Source organism: Erythrolamprus reginae, chromosome Z (assembly GCF_031021105.1).
Source record: "Erythrolamprus reginae isolate rEryReg1 chromosome Z, rEryReg1.hap1, whole genome shotgun sequence".
NCBI classification, from domain to species: domain Eukaryota; kingdom Metazoa; phylum Chordata; class Lepidosauria; order Squamata; family Dipsadidae; genus Erythrolamprus; species Erythrolamprus reginae.
The window spans coordinates 142,290,828-142,309,276 of NC_091963.1; the positions used below are offsets into that span (position 1 = coordinate 142,290,828).

At 37.2% G+C, this 18,449-nt stretch overlaps 1 protein-coding gene across 1 annotated transcript; it reads left to right on the top strand.

The window, feature by feature from the left end:
• The first annotated feature begins 1,360 nt into the window (after nucleotides 1-1,360).
• On the top strand, nucleotides 1,361-17,010 carry LOC139154248 (vomeronasal type-2 receptor 26-like). The gene is made up of 6 exons (XM_070728675.1): nucleotides 1,361-1,479; nucleotides 5,396-5,687; nucleotides 6,554-7,408; nucleotides 10,136-10,363; nucleotides 10,821-10,947; nucleotides 16,106-17,010. Exons 1-6 carry the CDS (start codon nucleotides 1,361-1,363, stop codon nucleotides 17,008-17,010), a joined length of 2,526 nt encoding a protein of 841 aa, XP_070584776.1.
• Nucleotides 17,011-18,449: the final 1,439 nt, after the last annotated feature.

Consider the following 18,449-nt stretch of genomic DNA (forward strand, 5'->3'; position numbering starts at 1 on the left):
ACCGGCTCTAGGATTCCCAAGGTGATTAGCCAGACAAGCTTGGCATCTATCTTATTTTTAATGGCCAGAGGAACACAGCGAGGCTTCAGTTGGGTGGGAGGTACTAAGGGGTCAACCTCCAGGGATATTGGGGTACCTTTGTACTTTCCCAAAGTGCCATCAAATACCAAGGGAAATTCTGTGGCTAATTAATTAGAAACGCTAGCATCCCCAATTATGTTAATTCCCATAATGGTAAATCCCAGTGCTAAAAAACAGTCTAACCCCAACAAACTAGTAAAATGTCCATCCACAATAATTAGCGGTAACTGCCCCCGAAATTGTTTGTACTGTACTGGAAATGTTCCCTTGCCCACAGTTGAAATAAAATTCCCCTGGTAATCTTTCAAGAAGAGTGGACACGGTCCCAAACGCTTCTTAGCCAGTCGAAGAAATATACGTTTGATGGTACTCCAGGACACGAGTGATACAGAGGAGCCGGTGTCAATCTCCATGGGGCATAATGAGCTCCCTAAACGAATGATCACTGAAATCGATCCTTGCTGGCGATCACTGAAATCGATCCTTGCTGGCGATCCTTGCTGGTGAAGTGTGACGAACGATGAGAGGCGGGGCTTGAGGAGTGTCAAAAATGGCATTGCAGAAATCCCGGTGGCCAAAAGAGTCTCTCTGCCAGCTTCTTTGTTGCAGGGCAGATTGATCCCTGGAGAATGGCGGTTGCCAAGTAGATGAATTTCTACGAGTTCGGGCAATATGACCTTGTCTGCTGCAATGGCGGCAGAATGCCTCCTTGAATCTGCAGGCAGATCGGAGGTGCTCACCCTCACAGCCACCACAATTTAACCCCGTGTCTCCCTGAAATCTGGATTCTCCCCGCGTTGCTGGTTGTTTTGGTCTTGCCAGGTTAGCTAGTCTGTTAACTTCTTCCTCTTGCCTTAAACTCAGTTCTGCCGGTAATACGGCTATGGCTGCAGTGTTGTGGGTGGCAGCAGTGGCAAAAGGCGAGTCCATCTCAGCTAATGATTGAGTGGACATCTTGACAGCCAGTTCAGTAGAAAATGTGAGGTCAGTCATAGTTAACAGACGGCGACGCAAACAGGTGTCCCGAACGCCGTAGACTAGTCTATCCATTAAATAGTCATCAAGATTTTGAAATTCACAGGACTTTGCAGCCCTTCGGAGGGTGGCCACATACTGGTTAATGGACTCACCTTCAGCTTGATTGCGGTGATAGAATGAATACCACCAAGCACATCTAGAAGGTGGTGGGGCATAGTGATTTTTTAAGGTGGCTAGAAATTTGTCCCAAGGTATATTGTGGATGCAGCAAGGGGCGAAGAGGGATATGGAATTTTCTAACATGTCAGTCCTGCAGAAACTTAGGAAATATGACCTTTTGCGGCCCCCAAATAAGTCTTTGTATTCATTTGATATTAAGAAACATTTGAAACGAGTGAGATATGCTTCCCATGACTCGCTGTGAGATCAAAAGGAGGAAAGGTGATGTGAGTAGATATCGCTATTTACCCAGGACGCGTTATTCTCCTTTTCCCTCAGGGTATGAATTCACACCCTGGTGCAGATCCTTGTTGCCAGTATAGTAAATCACCCTGAGACACGGCTGCAGCAGCAACACAACTTTATTAACTTGAACAGAATCCCACAGAAGAACAAGGGAACAGCACACTGACAGGTTATATATACTTGTATTCAACCAATAGGAACCAAACCTTGTTCCCGCCAAAACAGCACCCCCTGTTGTTGCCATGGACATGACAATTATTATTATTGTTATTGTTATCCTTATCCTTATCATTATTATATTAAATTTATGTGCTACCCCTCTCTGAGGATTCACATTTATAACAATTTGCAGCATCCATCCCATAGTCATGTTATAATTTCCAATGGGGTTCCCCTCCCCATAATTTCTGGTAAAATAAACAAACACCACTCACTCAGAACAAAGGATTCACATTTATAACCATATATTTAATTAACAGATACTGCAAAATATTTCATAAAATCAGATCTGAACATATGGGTATCTTCACTTATGACCAGTGAAGGGCTACCAACATTTTTACTACCACACTGTGGGCGTGGCTTATGCAGGAGGTTCTGCATTTTGTTTCAACTTCTTTCAGTGCAAATTGGGTGCTCTGGGGTGAAGCTCCATTTTCACCACCCCACTGCATTCCCCCTCATCCAGGTAGTAGCCCACCCTTGCTTATGACCATAACAACTTATAACTGGAAATCAGATCCTAATTGCAGTTGCAAGTTGATGATTACCTGTAACTCAGAAACTGAATGATTTAGGGCAGTGATGACAGACCTTTTTTTCCTCAGATGCTGAAAGAGCATGTGGGTGTGCTATCGCACAGGTGCGAGTGTCCACACCCATAATTCAATGCCTGGAAAGGACAAAAACAGCTTTCCATGTCCCCTGAGACTCACTGGAAGCTGGAACCAGCCTGTTTCCCAACTTCTAATGGCCCAGTAGAATCATGTTTTGCCCTCTCCAGGCTCAAAGGCTCCCCTGGAGCCAGAGGAGGGTAAAAATGACCTCCCCCATTCCCCCAGAGGTTCTTTGGAAGACAAAAATGCCCCCCAGAGCCTCCATGAAGCCAAAAATCAGCTGGGTGGCATACACATGCATATTAGAGCTGAGCTAGGGCAATGGTTCACCATCACTGATTTAGGGGATGTATAATTTTCTTGCTTTTAAATTATATGTATATATGCAAACACAAACACACAACACCAGCAGGGGTCTGCTCCTAGTTCAGTCCAGTTCTTAGAAACAGTAGCGCCGGTGGCTGGAGAAGAGAAGAGAAGAGAAGATTATGATGTTAGTATTATTTTTTTCTCCCCAGGTCCTTGGGGAGTTTTAAGGTCTATAGGAAAAATAACAAAACAAATCAATATCAAATCATGTTTATCAGCCATTCAGAGTTAAAATAGGAGGTCTCTGATTCTTCATCAATTGGATTGCAAACAAATCCAATTGCACTGAACAGTCATGGCTTCAGTTCACATAATAAGCAACCAATCAAGTTGAATAATACTGTGCAGAGATCTTGCTGGGTCATATCACTGATTCATTTTTAGCAAGAAGACTTCCATGGAAAATGATGACATTGGTGGTGTTTGTATTAGTGCTACTTCCATTGACAGTGTGCAAAGTTTCTAGCTTTAGATGCAATGTTAGTGAGCCTCTTCCTATTCATCATAAGTATTATAAGTCTGGAGATTTCATATTGGCTGGCATCATTTCTCACAGTTATCGTTTCACAAGTCCTACATTTTATCTAAAACGCCCATCTTCGGAGGTTTTTGGTGATTTTGTGTAAGATGCTTTATTTTCTTAATCCTTTCATGTGTGCTCTCCAATTATATTCCAAGTGTGTTTTTCTGTTGCTGTATGTTGTGGGGGAAGGAACTTTGCTGATACAGGCTTGTTTAGTCATTCGGTAGAGAGTAATCTAAAATACTTCCTTTTTCAAATAATGGAGGCAGACTCCATTGAGGAACAGTCAACTTTCAGAGACATAATTCTGGTTCCAATCTTATGTCTCAAATATTTTAAAGATGTGAGTATCTATTTTCAGCACCATGGTCATTTGGCTATGGTGTCCCTCCAAATTAACAGAATAATAGAGGAACATTGGAGGTCTTCTATGTTATTTCAGAAAAATGGTTATTCAATCTCTTCTTTAAAAATCTCCAGTTCAGGAGATGTCTTGAAAGCAAGCCATTCTATAGATTAATTGTTCTCAACCTAGAACTGGGGGGAAATTTCCTAACAGGTCCCATCCAGCTCTGTTATTCTGTTCAGAAATTTCTGATATACATCAATTAGTGGAATTGTTGTTCTCACTGTAAAGTGAAAGAAATTTCTGAAGAAGCTTCTTGGATGAGAAGTGAAACATCTTCAAAGAAAACCCAGAAAGTCCAGTTGCCTCTTGAAAAAGTACCTTTGGGACAACCATGACCTGGATGATTGAGAATCTCTATAGACAATCAATGGAATGATTTGCCTTCCATTCTAGGGCATTTGAAAGAGAGGCACATTGGTTCTTTGATCTAAAATGGATCTGCAAATTATTCCCTGATATCTATCCTATTGGTGATATTAAATATTAAATACTTGATACTCTTACTATAATTTTCCTGAATATTCATAAGAGGAGGAATTCCAATGTAAATTCTATTGTGATTGAGTAATTTCTTCCATCTATTTGTGTATTTTAATCCAAAATCTTTTTGTTGCGGGGCACAACCACCACATGTGAAAGGAGGTGCCTGGATTTTTTTCTGCATTGCCAACAAATCAGATTTAAATTTGGATAAATTTTTGCCATTCATGTCGAAGCCAAATACTATCTGTAATACATTTTATAATATTTCTCTTTGTATGATAATGATTTGGATAATTTTTTATTTCTGTTCCATATCTGTTCCCAATCTGCCAAGTGAATACTGTGTCCTACATTTTGCGACCATGCTATCATGGGTCCTTTAACTAGGTCTTCATTTCTTTTGTATTATAACAGATAATTATAAAATTTAGATATAATTTTGTTTTCCAGGCCTGTCAGATGTTTGTCTAATATACTTGATTCAATTCCAATTCCATTATCTTTCATGTCCATTTTATAACGAGATTGTATTTGGGCATAGGGCCTCCAGTCAATTTCTATATTTTGGTTACTCAATTCTCCTCTATTTTTAAGTTTCCCAGTTTTATCTAAAATGTCCCTGTATTTCAGCATTTTATTTCTGTCAAATGTGTTCAAATATCATTACCTCCATATTTGAAAGCCAGTTTGGAACTTTGATATGTTTCTTTTTAATATCCAACTATGTTGTAATCAATGTTTCTCTAGCCAGGTGCCTTCGAAAGTAGTTGGGATTTTTTTCTTTATTCCACAGAAATCTGAAAGTCCCAAGCCCCCTCTCTTTTTATTGTTTTGTAGGTCTTTTTAAAATTATTCTTGTTTTTTTGTTTTGCCAAATGAATCTTGTTATTATTTTATATAAATGTGTAAATAATTTTCTGTCTAATTTAACAGGAACTACTTGGAATAGATGTAATAATTTCAGAACAGTGTTCATTTTGATGATAGCTATATGACCTAGAAGGAATACCTGTACATTTTTCCATCTTTGAAGATCCGATTCTACTACTAATTTTTTATAATTATTATCCTTTATTGCTGAACATTTGGTTAAGTTAATACCTAAGTATTTAATTTTTAAAACTATTTGTAAACCCAATTCTTCTTCCAGATTCTTTTCTCAAACACCTTCTTTCCTAAGATCACTCTGAATTCTATCATCATCTTTGCTGACAGTTCAAAATTGTAAGATGTCCATTCCTCTCATCATAGGGTCCTAAAACAGCACTATCAACACATCCTGTCTTTGGAATTTGCTTTAAAAGAGATAAATGACAACCCCAATATCTTATCTAATGTCACTCTGGGCTTCCATATCTACAATAATGATTTCAGGGCAAGGACTATTTATCTTGCTTCCATGGAACTTGTCTCCACAAAAGATAAACTTCTCCCAAATTATAGATGTCATGCACAAAATGATCTGGTAGCAGTTATTGGGGGACCTAACTCTGATGTTAAATTCAATATGGCAACCATTCTCTGCATGTACAAGATCCCACAGGTAGGCAGTATGAAGAAAAATAAAAATTGCAATAAAGGTACAAACATGCCCTATCAAATTTGAGGTATTTTTGTTCTGTAGAGATGAGAAAAATAAATAGAAAGAAATTCAAGGATTTAATTTTTAAAGAAACTCTTGGTTCAAGGACATTAAGCAAGAAATGCTGATTATCCATTCCTTTCTTTATGGAGCTAAATTGTATCATGAGTATTAGGAGCAGTTTTGTATGATCGTTAGCAAGGGTGAAATCCTCTAAAGTCTGCTATGAATTTGCTTTGCATGCGCAGATGCAAAACAGACACTACCATGCAGCGCTGAAAAAGGAGCATTTTGAAGCCATCAGAGTCTGCAAAAGTAAGTAAAATAGAGAGAGGTGATCAGCTATGATGCATGATTTAGGATTAGCTAGAAAGCAGGAAATCCTGTTTTTTAGCTAATCTAGATCGTGCTGCACAACTGATCATTGCACAGCTGATCATTAGATATACCAGTTCATATTGTTTCACATGAACCAGCAGCATGTGAACCGGTCCAAATAGGTAGCATTTCACCTATGATTGTTAGTTCCATTCAAGCAACCCACTGCAGACAATTAAGTTCCTTTATTTTATTATTTTCCACCCAAATTGCATATGAAAAATATGATAGGGATTTTTTAAATTTCATTTGCAAAAGAAATCAGATCAAAAGTAAACGGTGAAAAAGAAAATGGAGAAAGAAAGAAAATCTAAGTTTCAGAATATTTATTAATTAGACTTTTATGCCACCCCTCTCCAAGGACTCCGGGAATAGATGATCAACAAATACATGCAGACAAACACACATACTTTTGGAAATATCTTTTCTGGTATTCCCTTTTCATTTAGCTCATATATGGTTCAGATCTAGTGATGGAGAAAAAAACCCAAGGAGTCTTTTTCCATCAGATGTTTCCAAGTGAGGCACTCCAGTATGAGGGTATTCTCGGGTTATTGCTATATTTCAGCTGGAGATGGATTGGAGTGGTTTATTTGAATGATGTTAATGGAGAGAGATTCGTACAGGAAGTGCTCCCCATGTTCTCCAAGAATGGCATCTGTTTTGACATCATACAAAGATTCCCACAGCTAACTTTATCTATCTTTGTTGATCAAATGATGAAGGAGGCACTTGACACACTCGTGTGTATCAGGAAAAGCACTGCAAATGTATTCATAGTCCACGGGGAAATTCAGACTTTCTTTGTTTTGAGAACGATACTTTATTTATCAGAATTTGAGAGTGTACCAATGACAAAAAAGGTCTGGATTATGACAGCTCAAATGGATTTCACCTCAATTCCCTTTCAAGACCATTGGAATTTAGATTTCCTCCATGGCACTTTATCACTTGCAGTGCACATAAAGGAATTGTTTGGCTTTCAGAACTTTGTTCAAACCAGAAGTCCTAAATGTAGAAAAGAAGATGGCTTCATCAAAGCTTTTTGGGAACAAGCTTTTAAGTGTGTGTTCCCTATTTCTCTAGGACATCAAGAGGGGAACATAATCTGCACTGGGGAAGAGAAATTAGACTCCCTTTCTGTATCTGTTTTTGAAACAAGCCTAACTGCTCATAGCTACAGCATCTATAATGCTGTTCATGCTGTAGCTCATGCTCTACATGATATGCATTCAACCAAAACCATGTACAGATCTAGAACAAAGAGAGAAAGATTGAAGCTTCTGCATCTATCTCTGTGGCAGGTACTGTAACTGCTCACCAAGCAGTTATATATAAAATAAAAAAGAGATATAAAATTCTTCTCAATGATTTTATGTACTGATCTGAATAAAGTAGAGTCTAGGTTAACGGCGGTCTTATTTATTTATTTATTTATTTATTTATTTATTTATTTATTATTAGTTTGATTTCTAGGCCTCCTTCTCTTGGGACTCAGGGTGAATATCTGAATTATATTTTTTATAGATTTCATAATTATGACTTACTAAAGTATGACTTACTAAAATATACATATACTCTAAAAAATAATATATTAAGTGATAGCAATAGCACTTAGACTTATGCATTTGCTTCACAGTGTTTTACTGTGCTTTACCTCTCTAAGCGGTTTACAGAGTCAGCATATTTCCTCCTACAATTTTCAATCCCCATTTTACCCACCTCGGAAGGAAGAAAGGCTGAGTCAGTCATGAGCCTGGTGAGATTTAAACTGCCAAATTGCAGGCAATCAGCAGAAGTATCCTGTGTTCTATCCACTGTGACACTATGGCTCATAAATGATATGATTGTCTTCTTGTTACTGATGTCAATATCTTGTTTTTTCCCCTTCTGATAAGTTTATTTAAGTTTCCAGATAAATACTATACAATAACATTAGTCCAGCATTCAACTATTTCATCACTTTTGTCACTTTATTTTATTTAACATAGTTGCCATGGACTAAAAGTTATGTTGACCATAGTGATTATCTTAAATAATGTGACAAGAAGAAACGATTAAAGATAAATAAGGCAATTGGTCCAGATGGCATCCACCCCAGAGTTCTTAAAGAACTCAGATTTATCATTGCTACCCCCCTGACTGATTTGTTTAACCAATCCCTGTTAACAGGAGATGTTCCTGAGGATTGGAGAATAGCCAGTGTTGTACCTATCCACAAGAAGGGCAGTAGAGAAGAAGCTGGTAACTACAGTCCAGTTAGCTTGATATCAGTTATAGTTAAAATGATGGAGACTCTACTCAAAAAGAGGATAAATCAGCCCCTAAAAAACAATAACTTATTGGACACAAATCAGCATGGCTTTACTGAAGGCAAATCATGTCAGACTAATCTCATTGATTTCTTTGACTATGTCACAAAGGTGTTGGATCAAGGTGGTGCCGTGGATATTGCCTATCTGGATTTCAGCAAAGCCTTTGATATGGTTCCACATAAAGAGCTGATAGATAAATTAGTGAAGATTGGACTTAATCCCTGCATAGTTCAGTGGATTTGCAGCTGGCTCAAGCGTAGACATCAGAGAGTTATTGTTAATGGCAAGTATTCTGAGCAGAGATAGGTTACAAGCTGTGTGCCACAAGGGTCTCTTCTGGGTCCTATTCTTTTAAATATGTTTGTGAGTGACATAGGGGAAGGTTTGCCTATTTGCCGATGACTCTAAAGTGTGCAATAGGGTTGATATTCCTGGAGGCGTCTGTAATATGGTAAATGATTTAGTTTTACTAGATAAATGGTCAAAGCAATGGAAACTGCAGTTTAATGTTTTCAAATGTAAAATAATGCACTTGGGGAAAAGGAATCCTCAATCTGAGTATTGTATTGGCAGTTCTGTGTTAGCAAAAACTTCAGAAGAGAAGGATTTAGGGGTAGTGATTTCAAAATGGGTGGGCAGTGTGGTCGGGTGGTAGGAAAAGCAAGTAGGATGCTTGGCTGCATAGCTAGAGGTATGACAACCAGGAAGAGGGAGATTGTGATCCTGCTATATAGAACGCTGGTGAGACCACATTTGGAATACTGTGTTCAGTTCTGGAGATCTCACCTACAAAAATATATTGACAAAATTGAACAGGTCCAAAAACGGGCTGCAAGAATGGTGGAAGGTCTTAAGCATAAAACGTATCATGAAAGACTTAATGAACTCAATCTGTATAGTCTGGAGGACAGAAGGAAAAGGGGGGACATGATCGAAACATTTAAATATGTTAAAGGGTTAAATAAGGTTCAGGAGGGAAGTGTTTTTAATAGGAAAGTGAACACAAGAACAAGGGGACACAATCTGAAGTTAGTTGGGGGAAAGATAAAAAGCAACGTGAGAAAATATTATTTTACTGAAAGAGTAGTAGATCCTTGGAACAAACTTCCAGCAGACGTGGTTGGTAAATCCACAGTAACTGAATTTAAACATGCCTGGGATAAACATATATCCATCCTAAGATAAAAATACAGGAAATAGTATAAGGACAGACTAGATGGACCATGAGGTCTTTTTCTGCCATTAGTCTTCTATGTTTCTATGTTTCTAAATAAGCAACAAATAACAAATTTGCTTAGCACAGTGGTATTTTTATGACCTAAAATAAAACATTTAGGGGTCAGAAAGGTTATTTATAAGTTTCCAGTTTGAATAACTGCTATTCTAGGTTTTCTTTTCATATCTTGTTTACAATATTATTGCTTATAATTTACATTGTTTATAACAAGAATAGAAACAAATCAAAGAGAAAAATAACTTGGAATTATGGAGACATTTCCTAACAGTGAAAACAATTAACCAGTAAAACAGGTTGCCCTCAAATGTTGTGGATGCTTCATCACTGGAGGTTTTTAAGAAGAGACATGTCTGAAATGGTGTAGAGTCTGGGAGTTGAACTAGAACTGGAAGATCCCTTCCAGCTGATTGATTGATTGATTGATTGATTGATTGATTGATTGATTTTCCTTCATTTAGTTTCCTTATTCCTGATTTTAGTTCCATCATTTTCTGAGAACTGTTTCATTTAACAATTCTGCTGATGAAAAAGTTTCCTTTGATGAAAATGGTTCATTAATAACAGGATTTGATGTTATCAATTGGGTCACATTCCCAAACCACTCCTTTCAGAGAATTAAAGTTGGCAAAATAGAACCCATGGCTCTTTCCAAGGAAGGCTTTACCATTCATGCAGAAGAAATTCAATGGCCCAGCCAATTCAACCAGGTAAGAAGCACACTCATAATACCCATCCTGTAAAAAGAAATAAATGAAAAAATAAGGAAAATTTAAATGTAGAAAAGTGTTCACCAAGAATCACCCAATCAATATTGTAACCTGATCCTGGTTTCCAAAATAGCCAAAGTATTCAGTCTTCCTAGAGGCAACTTATTCTAAATTATTCCCATACTGAAAGATTTAACAATCTGGAAACATCTGGATTATGTCCTTCAGTATTCTAACTTCTGCAAATATATATATATATACTCTTTGTTAATCTTTGTCTATCTTTGGTGAGTTCTTGAAACATCCATGCAATTCTAGACTCCATCTGAAGAGTATAAGGAACATCAAACATTTCCTCAAAATAAGTAGATTATCCCATTCAATTCATAAGTGAACTATATATCAGTTCAAAAAGATGTACTTTCCAGTCTCTGGTTCTCCTTTCATTCTTCCACAGACAAAGCCTCTTTCATTATGTAATGATGAATGCCAAATGGGGACTAATAAGGCAAAGAAGGAAGGGAAGCCATTTTGTTGCTATGATTGCTTTCCATGTCCAGAAGGGAAAATTGCAGATCAAAAAGGTAAGAAATCCTGGATAAAGATTTCCATAAAATAATCGGGCGATGGTTAAGGATGATCTTAATTTGTCTATATATCCAACCTATTTTACAAAGTCTATTAAAATTGGCTTATTTTATAGGTCTTAAAGGTGGCTATGGAGGTGGGTGAGGAGAAGGAGGGGGGAAGAGAGAGAGCGCAACAGAATTTTAGTCTTATATACAGCTCCATAGTGCTTTACATCAGTCTCTGGATGCTTTACAAGGTAGAAGTATTATTTCCATATTTCCCTTAACAATCTGAATTCTCGTATTGATTTGGGAAGGGTGGCAGTCTGTGTCAACCTGAACTAGTCAGGATCAAACTCCAGGTTGTGGTCAAGTTTGCCCATAATATTACACTTCTGCTCTAGAGGTAGATAGTGGGGTTGGGGGGGAAAGAGACGGAGAGAGAGATTTATTTCAAGTCACTTAAATTATCTGCTACAACGTCCTACTTGTCAATGAAAAAAATAAATTTTGCTTTCCTTTTCCCTTGGTGGACCTTGATTATTCCTCTTCGCATTCTTTCTTAATTTGTCTGTGTGTGCACACATGTCTGTATAATACAATAAATTGTGATGCTTAGAAATCAATCAGAAATCAACCTAAGCATAGTTCATAAAATTATCTGCTACAACGTCCTCAACAACTACTCCAGCCTCAACCACAATAATACATGAGCACACAACAGATACAAACTCAAAGTGAACCACCCCAAACTTGTCTGTAGAAAATACGACTTTGTGGTTTCGTCACCAAACCATCACAACTGTATCCTTAGACTATCCATGTTGACCTCACCCAATTCCTAAGAGGTCAATAAGGGGTGTGCATAAGCTCACCAGTGTGCCAACCATCCCTGTCTAATTGTTCCCTCTAATCAGTACCCATCTTATGTATATAAACAATGTTATATCTATGTATATTACAAATATGTACTTGACAAAATAAATAAATAAACAAACAGCCCAAGCTTCATCAGGCATATCACTTCAAAGTAACTCAGCAGTGCTATTAAACATTTAGTGGTACTACTAAACAAGAAACACAATAATGAGGGCTGCAAAAATATTTTAGTATGTCTCTTCTGGAGATGTATTTGGAAGTCTACTCTTCAAAATTGTCGATGAAAATAATGTAAAAGTGTTTCTGTTGATTATTTATTTAGCATATAATGAGAACATGACAAAACCAAAATAAACATGTACATACCATACATATAATTAAATTAGATTAGTATTCTGTATTGGTCAAGGATGATTGGACACATAAGGAATTTGTCTTTGGTGCATATGCTCTCCATGTACATAAAAAGAAAAAATACATTCATCAAGAATCATAAGGAACAATACTTAATGATAATTACTTATTTGTAGTATCACCCATCCGCCCCCACTTAGGACTGCATGATTGTCACTTTGATGCTTATATCCTTACAATTTATATTGATTGTTACCTAGTATGATTTGATTACTTATTTGTAGCCTAAGACTACAAATAAGTAATCAAATCATACTAGGAAACAATCAATGTAAATTGTAAGGATATAAGCATCAAAGTGACAATCATGCAGTCCTAAGTGGGGGCGAATGGGTGATAGGAATGATGAGAAGATTAATAGTAATATTAATGCAGACTTAAAGAATAATTTGATAGTGTTCAGGGAATTATTTGTTTAGCAGAATGATGTCCTTTGGGGAAAAAAACTGTTCTTGTATCTAGTTGTTCTGGTGTGCAGTGCTCTAGAGCAGTGATGGCGAACTCAGAGCCATATTTGCTGGCACATGAGCTGTTGCCCTAGCTCAGCTCCAACATGCATATGTCTGCCGGCCAGCTGATTTTTGGTTCACCCTAAAGCTCTGGGAGGGGGTTTTTTAGCTTCCAAAGAGCCTCTGGGGGGTGGAGCATCTTACCTCCCTCGGTTCCAGGGAGGCCTTTGGAGCCTGTGGAGGGCAAAATATGAGCCTACTGGGACCACCAGAAGTTGGGAAACAGGCCATTTCAAGCCTCCAGGATGTACCAGGGGGTGGGAGAAGCTGTTTTTGCCCTCCCCAGGCATTGAATTATGGGTGTGGGCACTCGCGCATGTACAATAGCATGCACCCACATTCTTTCAGCACCTGAGGAAAAAAAGGTTCACCATCACTGCTCTACAGTGTCATTTTGAGTGTAGGAGTTGAAACAGTTTATGTCCAGGATGCAAGTAGTCTGTAAATATTATGAGGCAGTGGTCTCATAAATGAATATCCAATTCAGTTAGCTAAGTGATTACCTCTGACATTTCTTTGTGCAGAACTCCCAAGGAACCAAAAATGCATGTCTTGGGCAATCGTGCACAATATGTTTAACTCTTTGATATCAGTATCATAATGACAACAAGGGAAACCTTTCTCTCCCTACCGATACAGGGGAGAGGAATTGCTTCCAGTATTACATCTAATTTCATTCAATTTTGTTCAGTTGGAATAAAGCAGATTAAAACCAGGTGGATTTTAAAGAGGGAGGTGGGTGGATGTTAAGTGAATTTGTCTTTTCAATGCTGGCCTATGGTATTTCAATCTTGTAATGAAGTGTATCTGAAGAATATTCTTGAATCAAAGACATATTGCTTGAACCATGAAAGGAAATGTTGGTTAATTTAATATTTCTGGGAATCAGAGGAAAGAACATGGATATTCAGCAAATGCATTCGTTGCAGAAGGTGAAAAAGAAAATCCAAATATATAAAGCCACATACACTAATACACTGTGACTTTCTTAACCCTGGTATTCTCTTCGAGTCTGAAAGGACCCGAAATGAAGTTTGAGACCCTGTAAAAAATTTTCCCTGCATATCTGAAACTTGAAATTCCATGACTTTTTCTCATTTGAGGGGTTCTTTCTAAGGGTGGGGTGGGGTTTGGGGGGTGTATAGTTTTTGCTGGGCAAAAAAAGTTACCAATTTTACCCTCTGGGTCCTTTTAGACCCAGAGTATAAAAGGGTTGGTTCTACCTACTGGAATGGTCTTTTTGAATACTTTTTTCACTATTATGCTTATTTGAACATTTCTGAACACAATGATATGAAAATTGAAATGAAAAAATTAATGCTTATTTGTTTATTTTGCTCAGAAAAGCCCGCCCCCCATTTTTGTGAAATTTTCTTCATTTTCATCTAGATTAGGCTGCAAAATCTTACTTTTTTTTGACCATCTTTGGCATTGAAATACTAATTTGAACATTTCTGAACACAATGATATGAAAATTGAGATGAAAAAGGGATGCTCATTTGTTTATTTTGCTCAGAAAAGCCTCCCCCCCATCTGTGTGCACTTTTTTCAATGTATGGATAGAATACCCTGCCAAATCAGAATTTTTGACCATCTTTGGCATTGGCATACTAATATGCCAACTAATGGGGGGTTGAGCATTTATGAGCAAAATAAACAAATAAGCATTCAGTTTTTCACTTCAATTTTCATATTATTGTGTTCAGAAATGTTCAAATTCGTTTCCCAACACCAAAGATGGTCAAAAAAGTCAGATTTTGCAGCCTAATCTAGATGAAAATGAACAAAATTTCACAAAAATGGAGGGGCGGGGTTTGATGAGCAAAATAAACAAATAAGCATTAATTTTTTCACTTCAATTTTCATTTCATTGTGTTCTGAAATGTTCAAATTAGTATACTAGTGAAAAACATATTAAAAAAAAAACTATTCCAGTAGCTAGAACCAACCTTTTTTACTCTGGGTCACATATGACCCAGAGGACTCCAAGTGTTCCAAACATTTTTTTTTTCATTTCATTATGTTCAGAAATGTTCAAATTAGTATGTCAATGCCAAAGATGGTAAAAAAAAAAAATCTGATTTGGCAGGCTATTCTATCTATAAATTGAAAAAAGTGCACACAGCCGTGGGGGTGGAGACCCTTTTCTGAGCAAAATAAACAAATAAGCATCCATTTTTTCAATTTTCATTTCATTATGTTCAGAAATGTTCAAATTAGTTTCCCAATACCAAAGATGGTCAAAAAAAGTAAGATTTTGCAGCCTAATCTAGATGAAAATGAATAAAATTGCACAAAAACAGGGGGTGGGGTTTGATGAGCAAAATAAACAAATAAGCATTATTTTTTCACTTCAATTTTCATTTCATTGTGTTCAGAAATGTTCAAATTAGTATGCTACTAAAAACATATTCAAAAAGACCATTCCAGTAGCTAGAACCAACCTTTTTATACTCCGGGTCTAAAAGGACCCAGAGGGTAACAAGTGTATAGTAAATGCGAGGATAGTACCAAGGTTAATTCATATTTTTCTTGGATTTAATAGTGTTAAAAATATTTACATTTTTTTAGAGAATGGAATGTCAGGGTTAAGCATATCCTGAGGTAATATCTCAATGCAGAACGAAGGCCTATGTTGAGAATGCTAAGTCATTCTGAGGCAATTTAGCATGCAGCAACCTCATCAGGTGAAAAGTATTTAAATATGCAAGAGCTCTCTCTGACATCTGATCCTGCTATGTGTGAAGTGTGCTTTGAAGATGCTGAACATATCTGTTGGTTCCTGTGAGTTATTGTAACTGAAATAGTTGTAGTGAGATACTAGTGAGATACTAGTGTGATGTATGTATAGTATAGATAGTATACAGCAGTAGTGTAAATAAGAAGTAAATATATTTTTCCAAGACTTCCTGCTGCTGCTGTGTTTCATTGAAGACTTCAACTCCATAATTTACTGGTCTGTGGCTGGCTGGTTGGGTTGGTTAGCTGGTTGGGCTGATTTGCTGCTTGGGCTGGCTAGTTTCCGCAAATGCAGCTCTGATATGGAAACTGTATTCTGGAATGATCTAGTACTTAACTAGAAGATGTTTTAGAATGTTCATAGCAAAAGCAATAAGACTTATATACCACTTCACAGTGCTTTACAGCCCACTCTAAGTGGTTTATGGAGTCAACCTATTGCTCCCTACAATCTGGATCTTCATTTTACCCACCTCAGAAGGATGAAAGACTGAGTCACCCTTGAACTTGGTGAGGTTCTAACTGCCAAATTGCAGCCAGCCAGCAGAAGTAGCCTGCAATACTGCATTCTAACTATGGCACCACCTGTGGCTCATTGAAATAGAAATAAAAATCCAGATTATGTATTTCAGATATGGATATTTGCAGACATTGTTCAGATTATCATTATCCAAACCCTATCCAGGATTCATGCATTCCAAAGAAGAAAACCTACTTGTCCTATGGAGAACCTTTGGGCAGCACTTTGGCTAGTTTTGCTCTTTGCGCCACTTGTCTCTCTGCTTTCATCCTGGGAATCTTTGTTAAATACCATGATACTCCCATTGTCAAAGCCAACAACCGGAACCTGACCTATGCTCTCCTTGTTTCACTCTTCTTCTGCTTCCTCTGCACTCTCCTATTCATTGGCCATCCAAAGAAACTGACTTGCTTCATTCGACAAACTGCATTTGGCATGATCTTCTCAACAGCAGTTTCTTGCATCTTGGCCAAAACCATTGTGGTGGTTCTAGCATTTACAACTATCAAGCCAGGGTTCAGGATGAAGAAATGGATGAGCCAAATGTTGACCAACTCCATCATTCTTTCCTCCTCACTGATTCAAGTCACCATTTGTACTGTGTGGCTGGCCATTTCTCCCCCATTTCCAGATGTTGACATGCATTCAGTGCCAGCAGAAATTATTGAAGAATGTAATGAAGGTTCGGCTTTCATGTTTTACTGTGTCTTGGGCTTTATGGGTTTCCTGGCCATTGTCAGCTTTGTAGTGGCTTTTTTGGCCAGGAGATTGCCTGACACGTTTAATGAAGCTAAGTTTATTACCTTCAGCATGTTGTTGTTTTGCAGTGTTTGGATGTCTTTTGTTCCAACTTACCTAGGTACCAAAGGGAAGTACATGGTGGCTGTGGAGATCTTCTCCATTTTGACCTCCAGTTTTGGGATACTGAGCTGCATCTTTTTCCCCAAATGCTACATTATTTTGCTGAAGCCAAATCTTAACACAAGGGAACAGCTAACAAGAAAAAATAAACTGTGAACAATGAACCTGAAATAGTGTAAATTTATTCTCAAAAACAGGCTTCTCTAGTATTAACCTTTATATGTGTGTTATTTCACACATTGTTTGTGCCTTAGGTAAAAGCTGACTCTTTACCTCTAGTGTCATTATTTTCGTATATGTGGTTTAAATATGAATTCTTCTTAGGAGGCTTTGCTGTCTTTAAATATTATGAAACATCCAAAGTCTGTGCAAGCAAAATGGTGCTAAAATGTGAGATATGTTAGCTATTTTATATCCTTTATATTCTTATATAATCTTCAAATTCTGATCCAAGAACCTTTAAAGACATTCTGAATTTCTCTATTAAAAATTATGTGTGTGAGAGAGGGGAGAGGGGTGGAGGGAGAGAGTGGGAGAGAGATGACAGTATAATCTCTCCTTGGTAGAAAAATTCTTTCAAATCTCCGTATTTCTCTTTTAGATCATTATTGAAATTTGCAAATAAAATTGTGATAATTTGTCAATCTCATCTTTTTAGCTTCTTTTTTAAAATGCAAAATTTGATTATTTTTCTGGGAACCTGCTCATTATTTCCAAAGACAAAGAGAGAGTAGCAGCATATACTTTTACTCATTTAACAATAAATAATTAAGATGACTTGAATTACAAACTGTGATATTAACTGGCTCCCACACAGAGTGGGAAATGTGTGTGTGTGTGTAAAAGAGTTACTAGACAAATATATGTTAATGATGACATAGAATAGAATAGAATAGAATAGAATAGAATAGAATTTTTATTGGCCAAGTGTGATTGGACACACAAGGAATTTGTTTGGTGCATATGCTCTCAGCGTACATAAAAGAAAATATGTGTAACATATGTGTAACTATTAAAATAGAATAAGAATTGAAGAAGAAACTGCATGTAAATAGGAAATCTGGTTTGCTCAAATACCTAAAACTATACTGAGTTGAAAATAAATAAACACAGCAATGAAAGGAGGGAAAGGAGAGTTTATTTATTTTATTTAATTTATTTATTTTGTCCAATACATAATACACATCAAAGAGAATAGATATGTAATAATATAAATAAAGAAAAGAATAGAAGAAAAGATATAAAAGTATAGGTGAACATATTTGAAAGGAAGAAAAGATAAATGAGATAAGGAGAGACAATTGGACAGGGTACGGAAGGCACACCGGTGCACTTATGCACGCCCCTTTGAGTTGAGTAGAAGGATAAGAAGGAAGAGGAGGGAAGATGAGATGAAGGGGGAAACAGGGAAAGAAAGAAAGAGAGAGAGAGAAAGAAAGAGAAAGAAAGAAAGAAAGAAAGAAAGAAAGAAGGGGAAGAGCCGGCGGAGAAGAAAAGGGGGAAAGGAGAAAAGGGAAAAGGAGAGAAGAAGGGAGGGAAGGAGAAGAGAGAGAGAGAGAAAGGGCTGTTGTGGAATAAGGAGATGATATGGAATG

Excerpts from the sequence above, each read along its gene's own strand:
- LOC139154248 (XM_070728675.1), top strand. The coding sequence starts at position 1,361 with ATGTCAGTCCTGCAGAAACTTAGGAAATATGACCTTTTGCGGCCCCCA. Across the intron at positions 10,364-10,820 it reads GGCCCAGCCAATTCAACCAG|ACAAAGCCTCTTTCATTATG; the intron begins GTAAGAAGCACA and ends ATTCTTCCACAG. Across the intron at positions 10,948-16,105 it reads GAAAATTGCAGATCAAAAAG|ATATGGATATTTGCAGACAT; the intron begins GTAAGAAATCCT and ends TATGTATTTCAG.